Source organism: Electrona antarctica, assembly GCF_951216825.1.
Source record: "Electrona antarctica genome assembly, chromosome: 5".
Lineage (NCBI taxonomy): Eukaryota > Metazoa > Chordata > Actinopteri > Myctophiformes > Myctophidae > Electrona > Electrona antarctica.
The window spans coordinates 41,595,823-41,614,496 of record NC_136810.1 but is presented as its reverse complement, the minus strand read 5'-3'; the positions used below and the strand labels follow the sequence as shown (position 1 = coordinate 41,614,496).

General features: G+C 40.3%; 3 protein-coding genes across 3 annotated transcripts; 2 read left to right on the top strand and 1 right to left on the bottom strand.

Moving 5' to 3' along the window:
* Nucleotides 1-4,339: 4,339 nt before the first annotated feature.
* On the top strand, nt 4,340-8,344 carry LOC306922960 (lathosterol oxidase-like; the record flags this gene model as incomplete). Its single annotated transcript, XM_079500882.1, has 5 exons — nt 4,340-4,549; nt 5,692-5,824; nt 6,836-6,936; nt 7,716-7,844; nt 8,027-8,344. The coding sequence occupies 5 exons, from the start codon at nt 4,340-4,342 to the stop codon at nt 8,297-8,299; spliced, it is 846 nt and encodes a 281-aa protein (XP_079357008.1). The 3' UTR covers nt 8,300-8,344.
* Nucleotides 8,345-8,666: 322 nt separating this feature from the next.
* Nucleotides 8,667-13,075, bottom strand: anapc13 (anaphase promoting complex subunit 13). The gene is made up of 3 exons (XM_079500883.1): nt 12,811-13,075; nt 12,482-12,591; nt 8,667-9,702 (listed from the first exon to the last, which is right to left on the bottom strand). The coding sequence occupies exons 2-3, from the start codon at nt 12,578-12,580 to the stop codon at nt 9,577-9,579; spliced, it is 225 nt and encodes a 74-aa protein (XP_079357009.1). The 5' UTR covers nt 12,581-12,591; nt 12,811-13,075; the 3' UTR covers nt 8,667-9,576.
* Nucleotides 13,076-14,442: 1,367 nt separating this feature from the next.
* On the top strand, nt 14,443-17,392 carry LOC306923317 (alpha-aminoadipic semialdehyde dehydrogenase-like). Its single transcript, XM_079501367.1, has 2 exons — nt 14,443-14,735; nt 15,530-17,392. The coding sequence occupies exons 1-2, from the start codon at nt 14,550-14,552 to the stop codon at nt 16,955-16,957; spliced, it is 1,614 nt and encodes a 537-aa protein (XP_079357493.1). The 5' UTR covers nt 14,443-14,549; the 3' UTR covers nt 16,958-17,392.
* Nucleotides 17,393-18,674: the final 1,282 nt, after the last annotated feature.

Below are 18,674 nucleotides of genomic sequence, written 5' to 3'. Positions count from 1 at the left end.
TCCACATTTTAGGAGCGAAAATAATTGAGTCCCTTGTTTGTGCCGAATCTGGGTTGTACATGGTTCGTTGCAGTCCCTCTGGTGTTGTGGGTGTGGACTTCGTTAACATTAAGGAAGTATCTAGACAGGTACATGGGTATCTTGGTGGTGTATCGAATCTTGTGGACCAGACCCATTGCAAGATGCTGTACTCTGTCGTTGTGTGTGTGTGTGTGTGTGTGTGTGTGTGTGTGTGTGTGTGTGGGGGGGGGGGGGGGGGTTCTTGAGACTCTTCAGAGTGTAAAATGCAACCAAATTTGGTTTAATTGTATACCCTCTCAGAGTTCAATTATTGTTAAAACATCTGCATTAGGCCTACTTAATTTAAAGAAGTCTACACAATTAGAGAATGTAGAAGTTTTGATCAACGTTTGCCCTCTCTCCTAATGGTACCAACATCAATACAGCATGGAATTGTGGACAACATATTATTCAATGACAACAAAATATTCCAAGACAAGTTTTGGTTCTGAGAGGCCATGGTCCGTGGCTCAGATGCAGAATAAATAATAGATTTTTACATGAAAAGGGTTGAAAACCATTTTACATGATTTGTTTAGTACATTATTTTATTGCAACTGCTGACAAATCAAAAACCTGGTATTTCTCTACAGATTGAAGGCGATTTTTATGAGCTGCCACAAGAGGGCAGTCTTTTAGGTTTTATTTCAACCCTACAGCTAAAGGGTAATTGATCTGTTCTTTTTTCATAAATATTATTTTTGTCATCAGCCAATTGGTTGATGGCTGGCTGTATTCAAAATCAGGTTATAATTACAATTAAAAGCATCTTGTCTTTCCCAAATCCAATACTAATTCTATTGTATGGAACATCAAAGCGCCTATAGCTATCTTTTTGGACCCTTATTAGATCTTTAACAATGAATGACGTAAAATGAAATTTTATTGTTAAACATCTGAATTATTTGAATTTAAAATAAGTTTACACAATTCGAGAATGTAGAATAATTGTTATTTTGATCAACGTTTGCCTGTTATCTCTCATAATGGTACCAACATCAATACAGCATGGAACTGTGGACAAAATCGACAAAATATTATTTTGTTTTGGGTCTGAGTGGCTAAATGTCATCACATGGTGGTCCATGGCTCAACTGTTGAATAAATAATGGACCCTGGTATCAAAATGGTTGAAAACCACTGCTCTATTATATGTCAACTGCTTATAAAATAAATTAAGTTCTCATCCTGAATTAAATAACTATAAATCAAGTATTATATGTTCTTGTGAATGATGGCCTATAAATCTCCATGGTGTGTCTAAGTGTATTTGACTAATACCCGTTTTTAATTTGCAAATGTATGGGTCTTAGATTAGTATATTTAGATCTTTTCTAGATTTAGGAATAAGAGATCATACCTTTTATTAAAATATCTAAATGCTTGCTTCAGCCTTCATAGTGTGTGGAAGAACCCATGGTTTTCAATACCTTAATATGAAGTTTGTAGGATTCTGAAATCTGTAAAGATTATTCCATACATGCGCTGTCGCCTCACAGCTAGAAGGTCCTGGGTTCGATTCCCGCTGGGGACGCTGTCGGTGCTGGGGGTGTGTTCTCTCCTCGTCATCAGTGACCATACCCTGGGTGGGGTTGGCAAAAGGGACTTTCTGGAGTTCTCTCTGGAGTTTGCATGTTCTCCCCGTGTCCCCTCACAAAAACATGGTCTAATCCTGGTCTCTAATCTGCCTCCCCCTGGCCAGCCGGTGCGCCTGATGGAGGGGAAAGTGGTTGGAATAACATGTTCCTTCGTTCCACGTGCTATGTCCAGCCAGGGAAACTCCCCTGGCTTGACTCCTCAGTCCTCATGCATAGAAGGAAGCATGAGGTCAGTCCGCTGCTCTCCCCAGGTTGGCAGAGGAAGCGTAGCGCCTAGGATTACATTAGATAATTGACACTGGGTGAAAAAATGGGATAAATGGGAATCGTGGGATAAAAAAAAAAAAATAATAATATTATCCCATACATTATCTTTGGGGACTACACAGTAAAATCTTCAGTCTAACTCCAGCATTACAAATGGATAACTGGCTGACTGAGGATGTTACTGTGTAGTTTCAGGGAAATCCTCCAATCTGTTCTTGAGTTATTGTCTTATACGTTATTGACATTTATTGCAACCTTGTTTGAACTTTTGGCCCCAGAAGTTAGTCATCTCTTCAGGGGAGCCAATGAACCGAATTCCTTTTGGGTTTCGTGAAAATGTGCCCATCCGTTCTCACTTCTCACTTTATGGTTTAAGGGTATACTATACAATACAATAATACAGGGATTTACATGTGTTTACTTTGCTTCAATTGTGTCCTCATGTATCAACACACACAAGAACACTATGTATAAATAGGCAAACATTTGACAAAAAATAGGCAGATCAATTTATGATGTGTCACATTGTTAGGACTACAGTATGTCTGCATGGCTATATATGAAACATTGACAAAATATTGACAAAAATGTCAATATTGAATACAATTCTAATATCATTTGTTTACATTCATATATTTGATATATTTGAAATACAGTCAATTGCTCATGTGTAGGCTATAAATCAAGTATGATGATTGATATGATAAGACCCTTGGATAATTATCATGTGGCAAAGAAATATGTGTTATATGGAGATAATATGAAAATGTGTGTGTGTGTGTGTGTGTGTGTGTGTGTGTGTGCGTGCGTGCGTGCGTGCGTACGTGCGTGCGTACGTGCGTGCCTGTGTGCAGAATTCGATCCTAGGCCAGCCAGAGAACTAGGCCAACACAGTAGAATTCGTAGAAGCTACTGCAAAAAATAACTTAGCTCAGCAACTGAATCCTATGTCCAGACTTGGGACTTAAAAATAGTTTGAATTGTCGCACTGCACCGGCAGATGAGGCTGCAGATCATATACTATAGCTCTACAACTTGTTCAGTCGTTGATGGAAGAAATCAAAACAGACATTTTATTTTTTAAATGTGTGGATTAAGTTATACAATTACCATGAAATACATACATGACACACAATTTCAAATGTATGAGACCCTAGTCTCATACATTTGCGCATAGACACCATCACAAAGCAACTATGGCACATGGAGGGTCATTTGGATGTGACTGGTTAAAATGACAAGCCACGTGTTTTTTTCCCCACAACTCATGTGGTGGGTATGGAACAAACCGGGAATGCATGTTCCAGGAGAGCCTGCATCAGCTTCCCAGATATCTGGCATTGGTCATTGCACAGGCAAGTTTAGCACGACTTGTTTTCAGTATGTCCCTATATAACAATATCATACCGATTGCATGTGAAATAATAATAGTTTAATCTAAGATACTGAAACCAAGATGATTGATTGATAATCAATGTGAAAAACATTTTCTGGGATGTGTATTTTTTGTTGTGTTGTACAAGAGAATATTCACTTTCAACTGTTGCTGCTTGACCATGGGCAATGTTTTTTTATTTATATTGTTCTTTCATCATAAGCGCCATTATATCAATCTAAGGGATATTTCACTTTCGACATTTTGTGGTGTCATTTTATGGTCCTACTCAGGCTTTTGTGAACACGCCAGACAGTTTAGATATTTGATATTCATTCATCAACACCCTCATACTGCAGGGCCCCCTCACGTATTGGAAGGACATTATCAGTCACCAGTCATTGAAGTTACAATGGGTTTGTATAGGAAGGGGGGCGGGGCAGCTAAAATTAATATCAAATATCTAAATACTGAATCAAGCAACTTAAAAAGTACACGATAAAATGACCAAAAGTTGTTTTGAAAGTGAAATATCTCTTTAAGTGCCCACAATGACATTTAACCATGGCCTGCATTATAGTTTTTAGTACATGGGGGCAGATAATTCCAGTAAATGTCACAAGAGTCAAATTAATTTCTGCATTCTAATTATTACATAAAACCACTTAATATTGATGTTGAGTTTGACAGTTTTGACTGACATCAAGGAAAACAAACAAGACAGCTTTGGTTGAATAGTAGGCCTAGCTGGTGATGGAGGGTGCATTGGTAAAACTGTTGTGATTCTTTCCCCACAAAGGCCAAAAGTGTTGACTAACGTTACCTACCTTACCGATAATGTCCAACATTCCTAATATTTGCATGTTTAGTTTTGCAGTTTCTAGATATGATGTATCCTACGTTTTTTTAATTCTTACATTCTAAAAGTCTAAGTCTTTGGTGCACAAACTGGCTATCGCATATACTGTATTTTGGGTGTGCATACAGATTGGGTAAAAGGATAATGGGTCTCTTCATTGTCCATTTTACAGATTCAAACATGGATCATGTACTTAATGTTGCAGACTATTATGTCCTCACCCCATATGTGTATCCAGCCTCATGGCCTGAAAATGGGGCACTACGTCAAATCATCAGCCTGCTGGTTGTCACCAACCTGGGAGCAGAACTCCTTTACCTTGGCTTTGCTTACCTCAGTTTTTACTTAATTTTTGACCATAAACTCATGCAACATCCACAGTTTGTTGAGGTAAGTATCAATGATAATGAAACCAGCACTGTAATAACTGTACTGTAACACAATACATTATATTAACTTTAGTAGACATACTGATCCAGAATCAGTAGCCTAACTATTCATCTGTGTGTGTGTGTGTGTGTGTATCCTATGTCGTTACTTTTCAGGGAAGAAAGTCCATTTTGGGCATGTATTTTGGGATTAGCAAGTATATATTCTTTTAAATAAAATAGGGAAAATAAATCTACAGCAGGGGTTTTTTACTTGAGAGCTACTTTCAAAATGACCAGCTCAACAAGATCTACCCACCCAAAAATATTATCCCATTGCTGAAAATAGTTTAAAAATGTACCGGAAGGAGCTTTGGAATAGCGGTGCTGACATTACATAGCCTATAAGACTTGAATTGCTACCATTTTGTTTTGTATAACTTTGTAATGCTACTGACGTTTGTGCGCAACACAGATGCCATTTTTCCCCTTTTTAATTTATTATATATATTTTAGGGCCATGTCATGTGATCTACCTGTACTGTAAAGCCTTTGTGATCTAATGGTAGATCATGATCTACCTTTTGGGAACCCCTGATCTACAGGCTCACATACAGCTATTTCCGCTACAGGCGCTACTTTAGTGTGACACTGTCATACGACGAAGTATAAAATAATAAACAACTGGCTATAAAACAGCACAGCATAGCATAGCTGACAGTTCCCAGCAAGCAGTCTGGACCTGGACGAATTAATGACGTCTTGATTGGGGCTAGATCAAGTCAAACCAAGACTAGTCAGATCTGGCACAGAATATCACCTGATTTGAACCAAAATAAATTCTGCCCACGAATGAATCAGAGAGTCCGATCGAGGCCATATCAACTTAAGTCATATCATAAGTTCATAACTAGTCAGATCTGGCCCAGAATAAGCTGTATTATTTCAACTGGTGAAGACGTCCTGGAAATGACGTAAAGATCATCCCCATATGGGCTAGTCCTGAACGTCACTGGAGTCACCGGGGGACGTCATCATTATAACGTCATAATGACGTCATTTGACTTGCTGGGTTGTCAGCTTGCACAATTAGGAGCTCTAATCTCTCTTTACTGTGACAATGACAGAACCAGCTCTAAACTCTCTTTACTGTGACAATGACAGAACCAAGTACGAAGGGAGATCACGTTAGCCACAGCCTCCCTCTTCTGGATGAGCTTACCGACCGTGGCTTTATTCTTCGCTGAGATCCGAGGAAACAGCAAACTTTATAACAATGTCAGCGACGCTCCTATGGGTAAGAGTACACCAGGGATGGGCAACTTTGATGATGGAGAGGGCCACTATAGTTCCACACTCACTCCAGATGGCCACATTGCATATTATTGTCGTAGCAAAAATAGACGATCTACAAGCTTGTAGATCTGCTATTTTTGCTACAGTATATTTTAATTGAAATCCTTAATTTTTGAGGGGTGCTAGCCTAGTGTAGATTTTTGTCCTAACACAAACATTAAATGTCATTGACAATGAATGGAGAATTTACATCATATGTAGACGAGCAAATTGGCTATTTCGGTCGTACACAAATTCCGATTAATAATGAAGCAATATGATAGCACGCCCCTCACTACACACGAGTGTGATTTTTCTTTGCTATTTTTGAGGGGCGCTACCTATATACAGGTTTAATTTAACCTGTGTTTTTAGTTCAAGGTTTGTTTTAAAATGCCATTGACAATGAAGGGAAAATTTACGTCATATTGTCCCTCATTACGTCATATTGTCTCTAATGTTTGTGTTGGCACTGTTTGTTTTACATCACCATTACATCACCATATCAACATGAGTTAAGACTTTAATATATTAGCGCCCCTCACTTCACATGGGTTGAATTTACATTTTATTTCATTTCATTTCAAAACCCTTTCAAATGCCTTTAATTATAGCCATGTTAACTTTATGAACTAAATCCAAATACATTTGGCATAAAAAAAGACAATAACATTTTAATACTACTCATTACGCTAATTACGAAGTAATTAAAGCAGTTCATGTTTGGAATTGTAACAGCTGAAATCAATAATATATCAGTATTCTGATATTAACCTGCCATTAAGTGAAGGTGTGGCCCTCAGGCCGCCAGTTGCCCATAAATCAATTCAGAAGAAAATCATGCATGATGAGATGCTTATGATACTCTATACGTTTGTCATGAGCAAAATTTCTTAGTGTGTTACTTTGGAAGAAATACATTTACTTGTGTTAATCAAAAGTAAATTAATTGTATTGTGTGTTGTTGTTTCAGGCTGGCATGGGGTGTTCTTAAGCATTGCTGGCTTCCTGTTTTTCACTGACATGTGTATTTACTGGATACACCGGTGCATGCATCATAAGAGCATTTATAAGGTGGGTTTAATCACAATCTAAGGAGGTCTTCATCAGTTTGGCTCTACAGTAAACAATCATCTTTGTAAATAAGCCATAGTGACTAGTGGTGGAAGTCAAAATAAACTGCTTGCTGTCAAGTAACTGCTCCTATGGTCTTGTCTTATGAGTAGGGATGGAGCTCGAAACCCGATACCCGAAAAAACCTGATAACAAGCTTATTGAGTACCCGGTGTCAATGAGCTTTGGGCTTATCAAGCCTGTTATCGAGCATAGCGGACCATGACGTCATGTTTAAACAATCAAGACAAGAGGCGATCAAGAATTAAAACTAATCACCCACACTGGCACAAAGATGACGGTCTAAAAGTGTATCGATACCTGCCAACTATCGCTGCCCAAATAAAATTACACTTTTGAAGTGACGGCACACACATTAACCAGTTAACAGTTTCCTTAATATTAACCAAAGGTAAATAATTCCATCTGTTAGAAAAGTAGGCTACTGTATTTGAAGGCCCTATAGTAAAAGACTGCATGGTTCTGTTCAGAATTTATTGTTGTCTCCCGTCGTTCCACAAAACAAAAAATGCTCGATAAGGTGCTCGTTATCAATAGAAATTAACAAGCTCCATCCCTACCTGAGTCATGTCAGTTGACTGATCCATCATCATCATCACTGATCATCATCAGAATTGAATATACAATTTCTATTGGTTTTCAACTGAGGTATTAATTGGTTTAAACGTTTCAGTATGTGTTTGCATTTCACGTGAGCATCTCTTGTACCACCCCCACAGCACTTACATAAACAGCACCATATATTCAAGATCCCCACACCGTTTGCCAGCCACGCCTTCCATCCAGTCGATGGTTTCCTGCAAAGCCTACCCTACCATGTTTACCCTTTCCTCTTCCCACTTCACAAGGTACTCTGCCTCTTGTTCTTTGTTGCAATTAATATTTGAACCAAGTCTGTGGCATTCAAATCCATAAACTGTAGCTAAAAGTACAAGTGTCCAACACATTATTTCTCAGTTGGATATTCTGAGCATCTGATTTTTTTCTTCATATTCTGAACCTGTCAATGGCTTCCTCCTACTCCACAAAGGTGGTTTATCTTTCCCTCTTTGTGTTCGTCAATATCTGGACCGTTTCCATACATGACGGCGACTACTGCCTCCCTGGTCCTCTCATAGAGGTCATCAACGGCGCTGCCCACCATGTGGACCATCATCTATACTTCAACTACAATTATGGCCAATACTTCACAATGTGGGACCGTCTGGCAGGCTCGTACCGTCATCCCTCTGTCCTCCTGGGGAAGGGACCACGTGACCACATCTCCAAGCTCATGGCAGAGGGGAAGCCGCAGTCACAGTGAAAAGAAAGAAGAAAAGAAAACTCCAAGAACATGGATGCAAAGTGCCAAAAGTGTCCATTGGGCCACTCGGGCAACAGGCCCAGTCAATTGAGATCTTGCCCCAGTCTAGCTTCTGAAATACTGGGGCGAAAAAACAACCAGACTTTCTGCTTCACCTCGAGTGAGCCGATCGGCAGACCCAAAATCACACCAACCACAGCAAGCCGCCTTTGTTTTAAAATGGTGCTCCATTAGCAAGCCGGCAAAACCGGTTTCAGTTGCACGTCCGTCCGTCCCCCACACGCACTGGCGATGCTAATTTGCCCAGTCAACATTTTAATCCACAATACGTGCCTGCAAAGTACAATAACCACACAGTTGGCGTGTCTCTTCGTCATAAATGTTATCATTTATTTAGTCTTGTTTGGTAAATTAAATATTCATCTCTATAGCCACACATTCATGTTCGACACCCAGGTGATAGTCGTCATGGGTGGTCTCACTTTTCAAGTAACAAAACTCTGAGAAACACCTTCTATTTTGTCTTATATTGACGAGTAGAACCAAATATCTTAACAAAAAAAGAAACGGTGTATACAAAATGCAGCTTTCAAGTTCTGTCTATCAATCTCTCAAATGATGGCTTGTTAAATCCCCAATTCAAAGCATAGTTAATATATTGATTACATAAATTATGGTTATTTACTAATTATATTGATTATTTTGGAAATAACCAATGTAAAAAGAAATGCAGCCATGACTCAAATATAAAAATGATGTACAGTGTACAAAACAAAGACCTCTCTAACGCCAAGATGCATTTACCACCTTTGTATTTAGCTGTAACCTACTACTTATTATTTATCAAGAGCTCTGTCCTCCTGCAAGTTAAATTAAGCCAGATTTATACTTTTCTACGAAGGTGTATCGTGTGCCGGAAATAGCCGATCTACAAGCTCACGTGTTGCATCTGCGATGCATTGTGAACTTGTAGCTTTATAAGCCAGTGATTAGAGTGAGTGGGGTCAGACCGTCAGAGGAGGTGTAGAATAGTGGTAGGTACCACAGCCATTACTACAGTACAGCCTTTAAAGTGAGTGGGGTCGGAGGAGGTGTAGAATAGTGGTAGGTACCACAGTCATTACTACAGTACAGCCTTTAAAGTGAGTGGGGTTGGAGGAGGTGTAGAATAGTGGTAGGTACCACAGTCATTACTACAGTACAGCCTTTAAAGTGAGTGGGGTTGGAGGAGGTGTAGAATAGTGGTAGGTACCACAGTCATTACTACAGCAGAACCTTTAGCTTCCTGTGTTTGGCGTGTTTTCATGAAGACTTTGCAAGGCCAGGTCAGTCCACTTCATCTCTTGTTCTTTTACGGACTCTGTGGATCCACCATTATCCTGCTCAGCTTCAGGAAGCTCGTGCTGAAAAAAAAGAGAAGAGAGAATGCCATTAGTTCAGCGGGAGCACAAGTTCAACTCATGTCAGATATTTTGTCTCCAGCCTTGGATGCTAGAAAGGCCAGAGACCAGTACATGAATGTACCTATTTTAGGTGTCCAATAACTTGGCAGGGTGTGGCACAACTTTACGTACCGCTTTTTAAACAGCAACCAGCTCATGCCATTATCTATTCGTACGCAAGTGAAATCTTATTTTTTACATGAAATGTGGCCCTTCATTCACATAAATAAGTTGTGGAAAGGGATTCCAATTCCAAGCACCAAATCATAAAAGTATAGGTCGCTAAAAAGCCAGGAACCATCTGTGATCCTGGCACTGGAGCTTCAATCATTATTGTTGTTTTTGAGGGGCACTATAGCACCAATGCACGGCTTCTGACGATTACATCATGTCAGCCAAGTCTATCGACTTTTTAATGCATGTTTGTTTAGAGCACTTATGACATAAATAGTTTGCCAGCCAAGTCTATAATGGACTTTAATGTTTGTTTAGGGCAGTGGTTTTTAACCCTTTTCATATCAAGGCCCATTATTTATTCAGCATTTGAGCCAGCGCGAATTCCGTTTGTGTCCGAGCATAGGCATGGTAGCGCCCCACCTGCCTGTGATTGGCCTACCGACACTGCCCGTCTTGACTGTCCTCCGAGCTCCGTCCGAGGTGGATATGCTGGATGCCTGGAATCCTGGATAGTCTGACTCTGATGCAAGGTTACTCCGTGGTGGGAAATAATACAAGTAGTATGGTATGATACAAGAGAACGCTAACTTGTATTTTTGTAGAAGAGGCAAACTAATATTGTTTATGCCGTTTGCTTTGAAGGAATAATTGATTGAACATGCACGCCATAATATGATTTGGGTGTGTTCTAAAATAAAGTGTTTGTGTTGAAACATTATTGTACTATAAAAAAAGGTATATTTTCCCTTCATCTTTATCCTTTTTAGTGTAATAGTATTAATTTACTATAATTAGATTAATACACTAACACTTTATTTACCCAAATCAAATCATAGTACAACATACGTATTCAATCAAAGCAAACGGCATAAACAATACGTTTGTCTCTTCTACAAAAATAAAACTTACAAGTTAGTTACAAGGCTGCATTCTGTTGCGCGTGCCAAGCTGTCATTCTCTTGTTGTATTATTTATTTCTCAATCTCACCACGGAGTAATCTCGCGTCTCGGAGGACAGTCAAGACGGGCAGTGTTGGTAGACCATTCACAGGCAGGTGGGGCGTTACCATGCCTATGCTCGGACACAAACGGAATTCACGCTTTGAGCCACGGACCATCATTTGATGACATTTAGCCTCTCAGACCCAAAACTTTGAATATTTTGTTGTCGTTGAACAAAATAACAATTCTTCTACATTCTATAATTGTGTAGACTTCTTGTAAATTAAGTAATGCAGATGTTTAATAATGCAACTCTTGAGCGTGGTTTCATTTTATACTCTAAGCCTTAAAGGTATATTCAGTGATTTGACTTAATTCAAATATCACTTATTTTTTCTTTTTTTCTGGATAATCCTCCCTACTATAGAGTGTGCTGACCATATAAGGAAATCCTCCCTGTCCCCAGTGAGCCCCTGGGGTAAAAAAAACCCTAGTTTCAGTTTTGGTGGCGGGTGGCAAAACCTTCATCCAATCAGGATGAGAGGGGCCTTCCTCCAATCATGATCGAGTGGGGGCGGGCCTTGGTGCACATGCTGTTGGCCTGTTGCACTTCCCCCCACTGTAGAGCGTGCATGTGCACTTTTTGTTACCGGGGCGGACTGGGTGGTTTTCCAAATCACCAAAATCACTGAATGCTCCTTTAAAGCTCTATAAGGGTACATTTGGTTACCAACTCTCCATCATTTAGCTGGGGACCACCTGGAACCCCCTCCCGGACCACTGGTTGAAAACCACTGGTTTAGGGCACTAAATAACTACGTCATGTGGCCAATATAAATACAGTGGAGCTTGCTTTATTAAATGTGCTGTTTCTTCTGCTTACACAAGAGTATTTTGACCATGCTGTCTGTCATTGTGCTTTATCTCACTTTGGTTATCTCTCTATTCTCTACTGTTATGAGTCATAACTAATGTTTTTACCAGCTGCTTTAGCTGCTGGTCAAACAGCTCATGAAATGTAGACGACCTAGTCACAGTCACGACCTCCTCCTGATTGGCTGCCTTGGGTTACCAGGTCCGCTTATTTCCTGCCAAACTTGGATTGTTATTGTTATGGCAATACTAGCCATGTGGAAATTGATGCCAGCAATCATGCATGTGTAAAAGAAACCACACGCATCAACAAGAAACTCACAACACCAGAGGGACTTCAACAAACCATGTCCAACCCAGATTCAGCTCATAGAATCTCTTTGCCACGGTTCTTGTATTCTTTATTTTGTTTTACTGAGAATAAGGTTAGAAATAAGTTTAGTGTTATGCATAGTTTTACTGGGTTTAAGTTTAGGTATAGGGTTAGGCATAGTTTTACTGAGGTTAAGGTTAGGAATAAGGTTAGGTTTAACCGTTTAAGCATTAGTTACTTTAGGAATACCAGGCCGCGCAGTACCGCCGGCTGTACGCCCGGGGCGAGTTGGTTTAGGGGCGACTCGTCTGGTATTCCCACAAAGTCACAGTTTTTGTATTGACTTGTGCTTTCGTAAGTTTCGTTTGAAATGTAGTTGTACCCATTCTGCATACATACTGTGAAATAAATGAATCAATCAATCAATCAACCAACCAAGGGTATGGTGACATCTTCATAAGGCAGTCGGTCTTCTCTCCAAGCGTCATCAGTAAGATCAAGGACTCTTCCATCACGCTGAAATTCACTGTCCATCTTCTCCAACTCTACAACATACATATTATACATATCAAATACATTAATACTAACTCTAGAGTACTGAGTACACATACATGATACATATTAAATACATATATTTAATACCAACTCTACAGTACATATTAAATTATAGTATACATATAAAATATGTGTGTGTGTATATATATATATATTTATTTTATTTAATATGTATTTTTTTAATTCACTGTCCATCTTCTCCAACTCACTCAACAAGCTCCAGCAGTGTAGCAGCTCACCACTGCTAAACAAACGGTAGATCAGGTAGGCAGTAGGCACTTATTCGTTCTTTTTGTGGTGGTATGTCCCACTCAGACAGCTAATATAACTAACTCTGCATGGATGAAAGGTGACCCTAAAGCCGTTTGTTTCTGTGTTTTATAGAAGGTTTTTGTACATTGTTTTGTTTTGTGAAGCATTGACGCAAGCAACAAAGATGTGGTTCTAATCAGTGTTGCCAGATTGTGTGAGAGAAATAAGCATCCAGGTCTATGAAAACAAGCTACTGAAAACTGTTGAGCTTGTAGATATACCATTTTTAACAAAACAAATAGTGGGGGAAAAAGACAAATATTGAATATTTTTGAAACATTTTAACTGACGAAACAAAAATGGTATGGGGGGGGGGGTCCCTGGCACAAAATATTTTTTAGATGTAGGATATTGGACAAATCTACATTAATGTGGGAATCACTGGTTTAAACAACTTTAAAAACCGCAACCAGTGACTAGAGTCTGTGGGTCGGGCGTGCGGGCCCCCATGACGATTATAAAAACATTTCGTCTCTGCCCGCAACAACTACAAATATTTACAAGCAGCTTTACATAATAAAAAGAAACAAGCCCAAAGTAGCTTATAATAAGCGGACATGGCAACAATGGTTCCAACGTTTTAATTGGCTAGTGTGAAACGGTACGTCATCTCCGCTTCCGTCTTCTTCTGCGACCTTGGCGAACTGCAAAGCAACACGTAAATGTGCATAGCGCCACCTACTGAACCGAGTGTGTAGTATCCTATTTTTCAGTCTATCTCTGGTATTCATCATAACTATGATGCCATGGTATTAGCCGTATTATCAATCAATCGCTATCATGGGGCCTTGTATTCCATATGCTCGAAATAGTATACACTATTATAACATGTAATCTGATTACATCAGAAACTAATGCAAGGCTGCAAGCATGAAAATGAATGAATATAGTTCTGGTAGCTAGAATTTAGAAGTCACAAGTGTGTTCTTGAGGAGGTGCCCCGAATGGACCAATCATTTATAAGGACACCACGCGGTACGACCATAGAGTATATAAAAGGTACGACGGCTTCAGAAGGAGGTGAGACCTTATGGACCAATCGCCTGTCAGAACGTCATGCTGTCAGTGTGCTGTCAGTGTGTTGCCATGTCCGCTTATCATAATCCACTTTGGGCTTCTTCTGCAAAATTGCTTTGCAGAGTAGACTACCTTTTTTCACTAAAACTCAATGAAAACTAAGCTATGATGACTAAAACTAAGACTATATATATTGACAATTTCGTCAACAAATAAAAACTAGACTAAAATGTTAGGAAGGGACTATAGTGGACAAGAGATCCGTGCAGTAGGTTGCATGCTGAACTATCAAGGCTCGCCAAAATACATTTTAGTCGACGGGATTAACTGTAGATTTAGTTGACTAAAACTTGACTAACAGTCTAACACTAAAACATTCCATTTCCAGGTGACTAAAAATGTAAATGCAAACGATTGACTAAAAATAAAATAAAAATGTATATAAAATAAAAAACACTGCTTATTTCTCTCACACAATAAATCTGGCAACCCTGGGGGTAGTAGGTTACTTGTTGCGTGGCGCGGGCCCTGCATATATATCTATGCCTGCATGCATGTATGCCATATGTATGCATGCTAGCGGTTTATTGCAGCCATTGCACCTCCGTGTTGTCCAGCTATGCAGCGCCTCCTCATCCTAACCACCTCATTACACCGAACAGTCCCATCGAAAGCTTTCTCTCTCCGCTCCGCAGCCATGTCCACGCTTCTTATCAACCAGCCGAAGTACGCCTGGCTCAAAGAGCTGGGCCTGGCCGAGGAAAACCATGGTGTTTACAACGGGACGTGGGGAGGACAGGGCGAGGTGAGCACCTTAACCAACAAGATTAGCTTTTAGCTTTGACTTGAGTCCCAACTTTCCAAATATAGCTAAGGCTAAATGTGGCGGAGCAAGGGTGGTTGCAAAGACACATTCTGCAAATGCCACCACATCATGCATGCAATCTGCACTGTACAATGCATTTGTGAAACAACAGCTTGCATTTGATTGTTTGAATCGGTCGGTGTATTTGTGACAGTGGCATTCATTTTTTAAACTGCTAGCTTCACTGCTAACGCGTGGCTATTCATTGCCGTCAAGCCGATCAAATCAAAGAACGACGTGGCTAATCAATTCTGTTCTGTTCTCATCAGTTCATAAATAGGCAGCATACTCCCTTAATGACGACCAGTGATTAACTATTATTTATTCTAAAATGCATTATTATGGGTATTACAAGATTCTATATAGTTATATAACTTTTAATACCCATAATAGTTTTCATTTTGTCCAATAAATAAACATGGCTCTGACTTGTAAAATGATAAATGCACATGCACTTCTATATCCATGGTAAACAAAACACTTGATCATAAACACATTGTTACCATCAAGTTACACTGTAATGTAATGATAAATGCATGCACTTATATATCCATGGTAAACAAAACACTTGATCATAAACGCATTGTTACCATCAAGTTACACTGTAATGTAATGCACAACACATTGTTTTGTCAAATTATGATCCACTGAATTCTACACTCAATGTTATAAAGTTTGTTTCTAAACATTCTAGGGGTACAATATTGTTTCTTAACTGGTGTTTTGTCTTCAAGGTCATCACGTCGTACTGCCCAGCCAACAATGAGCCCATTGCCAGAGTACGCCAGGCAACAATGGCAGAATATGAAGAAACCATACTGAAATCGAGGGAAGCCTGGAAAATGTGGGCTGATATTCCAGCGCCCAAAAGAGGGGAGATCGTGAGACAGATCGGCGACGCGTTGAGGAGCAAGATCAAAGTTCTCGGAAGCTTGGTGTCGTTGGAAATGGGCAAGATCTATGTGGAGGGAGTGGGAGAAGTGCAAGAATACGTTGACGTCTGCGACTATGCCGTCGGCCTATCCAGGATGATCGGCGGGCCCATTCTCCCGTCAGAAAGGCCGGGCCATGCCCTCATTGAGCAGTGGAACCCAGTGGGCCTGGTGGGGATTATCACAGCCTTCAACTTTCCTGTCGCTGTGTATGGCTGGAACAACGCGATCGCTCTCATCTGCGGTAATGTCTGCCTGTGGAAAGGAGCCCCCACCACCCCTCTCACAACTGTCGCTGTAACCAAAATTGTAGCCGAGGTGCTGGAGCAGAACAACCTGCCCGGTGCCATCTGCTCCATGGCGTGTGGAGGCGCCGATATCGGCACCGCCATGGCAAAGGACGAGCGCGTGGATCTGGTGTCGTTCACCGGCAGCACTCACGTGGGAAAAATGGTGGCTATGGCGGTGCAAGAACGATTTGGTCGTCAGCTGCTTGAACTTGGCGGGAACAACGCCATCATTGTCTTTGAGGATGCCGATCTGAATCTGGTGGTGCCAGGGACTGTCTTTGCCTCCGTGGGAACAGCTGGCCAGCGCTGCACAACCACCAGGAGGCTAATGCTACACGAGAGCCTTCACGATGCAGTGGTAGAGAGGATTGCTAAGGCCTACAAACAAATTCGCATCGGCGACCCTTGGGACCCCACCACCCTCTATGGGCCTCTTCACACAAAGAATGCCATAGAGCAGTACCTGGCTGCTATTGAGCAGGCTAAGCAACAGGGTGGTACGGTGGTGTGCGGAGGCAAGGTGATAGATCGCCCTGGAAACTATGTTGAGCCCACCATCATCACAGGACTGGCTCATGATGCTCCCATCGTCCACACCGAGACCTTCGTTCCCATCCTTTACGTTCTCAAGTTCAACACGGAAGAGGAGGCCTTTGCCTGGAACAACGAGGTCAAACAGGGCCTGTCGAGCAGCATCTTCACCAAAGATATGGGTCGGGTTTTCCGCTGGTTGGGCCCAAAAGGGTCAGACTGCGGCATTGTGAACGTCAACATTCCTACTGCCGGTGCTGAAATCGGAGGGGCCTTCGGGGGGGAGAAACACACAGGAGGTGGAAGGGAGTCCGGGAGTGACTCTTGGAAACAATACATGAGGCGTTCAACTTGTACAATCAACTACAGCAAGGACCTTCCCCTGGCCCAGGGCATCAAGTTTGAGTGAATTATTTGAACTATCTGGTACCAAGAGTTCAATGACACCGGGCACAAAAAGCTTTCCACCTTCAATCAAATGCTTTATCTGAATGCCATTACCTTCATTTGAAAGACAAAAATAAAATTATTTGTGCACCACCGCATAATTCATAGTAGCTTTTTACATCCCAACCATGATTATATGGCTCTGGAATAGAAAAATTGTTATTTTTCTCTAAACTGTTGAAATACTCGGTGTATACTTCTCAAGCACTTATAATATGGTAGCAGATGCTACAAATAATGCCTTATTTTAGAGAAAATAAATATATATATTCTACACGACTAGAAGTTTTGATGTCCATTTCTACCAGTAACATCAGTATGCAATATTGTTGAGGTTTTTCAGACTAAAATGGTTATATTTTCTTTGTTGTTGAATAAACTTTATATATGTTTGGAATTAAGTGGTTTTTATTTTTGTTAAACTGTATGTTTTGAGGTGAGCAATCAAAGTATGAGTCTAATGTGAGCCATGGTGATACATTCACCCACCTGTAAAATGTATGGAAAATGGAAATCCATCCACCTGTTATGCAAATATAAAAGCACAATCACTAACAATTTGGATATAGAAGGGGACATTTTTTTTACAATATGCAGAGAACAAAAAGCGATTTACAATGAATCGGAGCAGTCAATGCTTACACTGGAGTTGTGCATAATTGCATATGCTGTAGGATCAGATGAACCTTGAATATTAATAAATAGTTTGTAATTGACCCATTTCAGATCACTGCATGTTAACTACAGCTAGATCTGCCACAAGCAAAATAATCAGATCAAAGCACCTGAAATGTCAGTCTGAAAACACTGTTTTAAGTCTTGCATTTTCAGAGCCTGAATGGCATCATGAACCTTAGTCAAACACCACTAGTAGAGTTCAAAGAAAACATTTCTACAAATGTGGATAGGCTAGCATGATCTAAAACATGCTATCTAGTCAACCTCAGGTTTTGAGCCAAACAATGAAGGCAAATGTGACAATCGACTGAGGTAAGGCTTCTGGTCTGAGGGTAGTTCTGGAAAATGATGGGACATTATCTAAGTATCAAGGATTCACTCAAGCTACTTGTCTGTCATCTTTATGAGTGTTTTTTATGAACACATTCCATTCCAAACAGGTCTGTCCACGTGAAATATAGGCCTACTTGCTGAGAGTTGCAGATCTTGCCAAATACAAATTTACAGATTTAAACTAAAGCAATAGATTTCAACCCTTTTCATATCAAGGTCCATTATTTAGTCGGCATTTGAGCCACGACCACCGAGAGCCAAAAAAATAATATTTTGTTGTCATTGGATAAAAAATTCCATGCCATTCCACAATTCCATACTGTATTGATGTTGGTACCATTAGGAGAGATAACGAGCAAATGTTTGATCAAAATAAAGATTTTCTTCTACATTCTCTAATTGTGTAGACTGTGTAAAATTAATTAATGCAGATGTTTAACAATAATTTAACTCTTAAGAGCGTAAATTAAACCAAATGGACCTACAGGAGTCAACGATCTATAGTAAAGTGTTCATTTGGTTACCAACTCTCAATCATTTAGCTTGGGACCACCTGGAACCCCCTCAAGGACCACTGATGGTCCCCGGACCACTAGTTGAAATTCCACTGACGCGAAAGCAGCAGTGGTTAGCAGTAGTCGCTACACTAGTAACCATAGTAACCGAGA

Excerpts from the sequence above, each read along its gene's own strand:
- LOC306923317 (XM_079501367.1), top strand. The coding sequence starts at position 14,550 with ATGCAGCGCCTCCTCATCCTAACCACCTCATTACACCGAACAGTCCCA. Across the intron at positions 14,736-15,529 it reads CGTGGGGAGGACAGGGCGAG|GTCATCACGTCGTACTGCCC; the intron begins GTGAGCACCTTA and ends TTTGTCTTCAAG.
- anapc13 (XM_079500883.1), bottom strand. The coding sequence starts at position 12,580 with ATGGACAGTGAATTTCAGCGTGATGGAAGAGTCCTTGATCTTACTGAT. Across the intron at positions 9,703-12,481 it reads AAGATGTCACCATACCCTTG|CACGAGCTTCCTGAAGCTGA; the intron begins GTTGGTTGATTG and ends CTTTTTTTTCAG.